General features: G+C 54.0%; 1 protein-coding gene across 5 annotated transcripts in view; it reads right to left on the reverse strand.

Moving 5' to 3' along the window:
* LOC144950158 (muscleblind-like protein 2) overlaps positions 1 to 1,546 on the reverse strand; it is a 96,844-nt gene that overhangs the window by 20,785 nt on the left and 74,513 nt on the right. For 3 of the 5 annotated variants that reach the window (XM_078880222.1, XM_078880223.1, XM_078880221.1), the window contains exon 6: positions 1,413 to 1,460. The exons of the other annotated variants lie outside the window; for them this stretch is intronic. In XM_078880222.1, the coding sequence (XP_078736348.1) occupies positions 1,413 to 1,460 (48 nt within the window). The remainder of the gene's footprint in view (positions 1 to 1,412; positions 1,461 to 1,546) is intronic. 5 annotated transcript variants of the gene reach the window in all.

Below are 1,546 nucleotides of genomic sequence, written 5' to 3' on the forward strand. Positions count from 1 at the left end.
TGGTGCGGTTTTTGGTTTTTGTTGTTTCACCCCCAACCCTCCCGAGCACCCCTCCCCTCCCCCCGCCAGGACCCCGTCATTCAGATTTCACCGGATTGGTGCCACGTGTCGGGCGGTATTGGGGAGGTGCGACCCGCGTGACGGTACAACTGAAATGTGGCTTCAGTGGGTGTGGGCGAGATTAGTTTGGATTCTGTCGTCTGGAACTCCTTGCTCCCCACACACGTAAACTTTAGAGCCAATTATGGCGAAGCCGGTCCCTAACCCTGACCTTAACCTAACCCTAACTTAACCCTGACCTTAACCCGACCCTGACCCTAACCCTAACCATGACCCCAACTTAACCCTGACCCTAACACAACCCTGACCCTAACCCAACCCTGATCCTAACCCTAACCCTGACCCCAACTTAACCCTGACCCCAACTTAACCCTGACCCTAACCCTACCCTGACCCTAACCCTAACCCTGACCCTAACCCAACCCTGATCCTAACCCAACCCTGACTTTAAACTAACCCTGACCTAAACCTTGCCTAATCCTACCCCTTGGGTATAAAACCTATTCTTATTTTGTCATACTCTGATACTGCCAAAAAAAAAGGTCCCATCCTGTAGCAGCTAACCCCGAGCTCTGAATGCCCTGACATTTTTTTTATTTTATTATTTCCCTTCTACGTGACTTTACCGAAAGAACCAAGAAGAAGTGGCATTGCCCTTGTACTGGTCGCCAGTTTGGCGGTCTCTGCTCTGACACTGGTGGTGAGACCAGGCCACGAAGAGAAGGCCGCTGTCTCTGTCTGCACGTTTGTCACCAGCACTGTGCGCGTGCGTGTGGTTTACGCAAAACGTGATGCCTTGCAAGAGGCATCCACGTGGGTGTTTGAACACCTTAACACACCTCCTGGTTTATGTTTTATTATTATTATTATTGCCAGGAAAGGAGATTATTTTTCCTACTCACTCAAAAACAGCGCTTTATTTATTTATTTTTAACCCCCCTCCGTCAAAAAAACCGAGTGGCACGTGCCGTTCGTCACGACCGGACCCTGACCCTCGACCCTTAACCCCGACCTCTGACCTATCAACCCTAAGCCGTGTTCCTCGCCAGATCCGTTACCCCGCCCCCCCCCCCCCCCCAGAAAAACAACAAACCTATCCCCCCTTGAACCCTGATTCTCGGGACTTAATCCTGAACCCTACAACGCCCTTCAACCCCTGACCCCTCCCCACGACCAGGTCGCCACACCACCACCACCACCACCACCCCCCTAGCATAACAAATTCCACGCGGCCGCTGAGCGTGGGGAGAGGGGGCAGAGGTCGCCGCCGTTTCGACGACGCGGGAGGGCGGCTGCCCGTCAGCTTCTTAACAAGAGCAAAAAAAAGGCCGAGAGGTGAAAGGTCAAAGTACCGGGTCAAAGGTTGCCTGGAGCGGTCGCTTCAGTGATTGGGCAGTCGGCTAGCCAGCCAGCGAGCACATGACGGCAACGGGCCAATGGGAAGCGAGCGTTGAGAAGTGGGGGGGGGGGGTGGAGGGGATGGAGG

Source organism: Lampetra fluviatilis, chromosome 56, assembly GCF_964198595.1.
Source record: "Lampetra fluviatilis chromosome 56, kcLamFluv1.1, whole genome shotgun sequence".
In the NCBI taxonomy this organism is placed as follows: Eukaryota; Metazoa; Chordata; class Hyperoartia; order Petromyzontiformes; family Petromyzontidae; genus Lampetra; species Lampetra fluviatilis.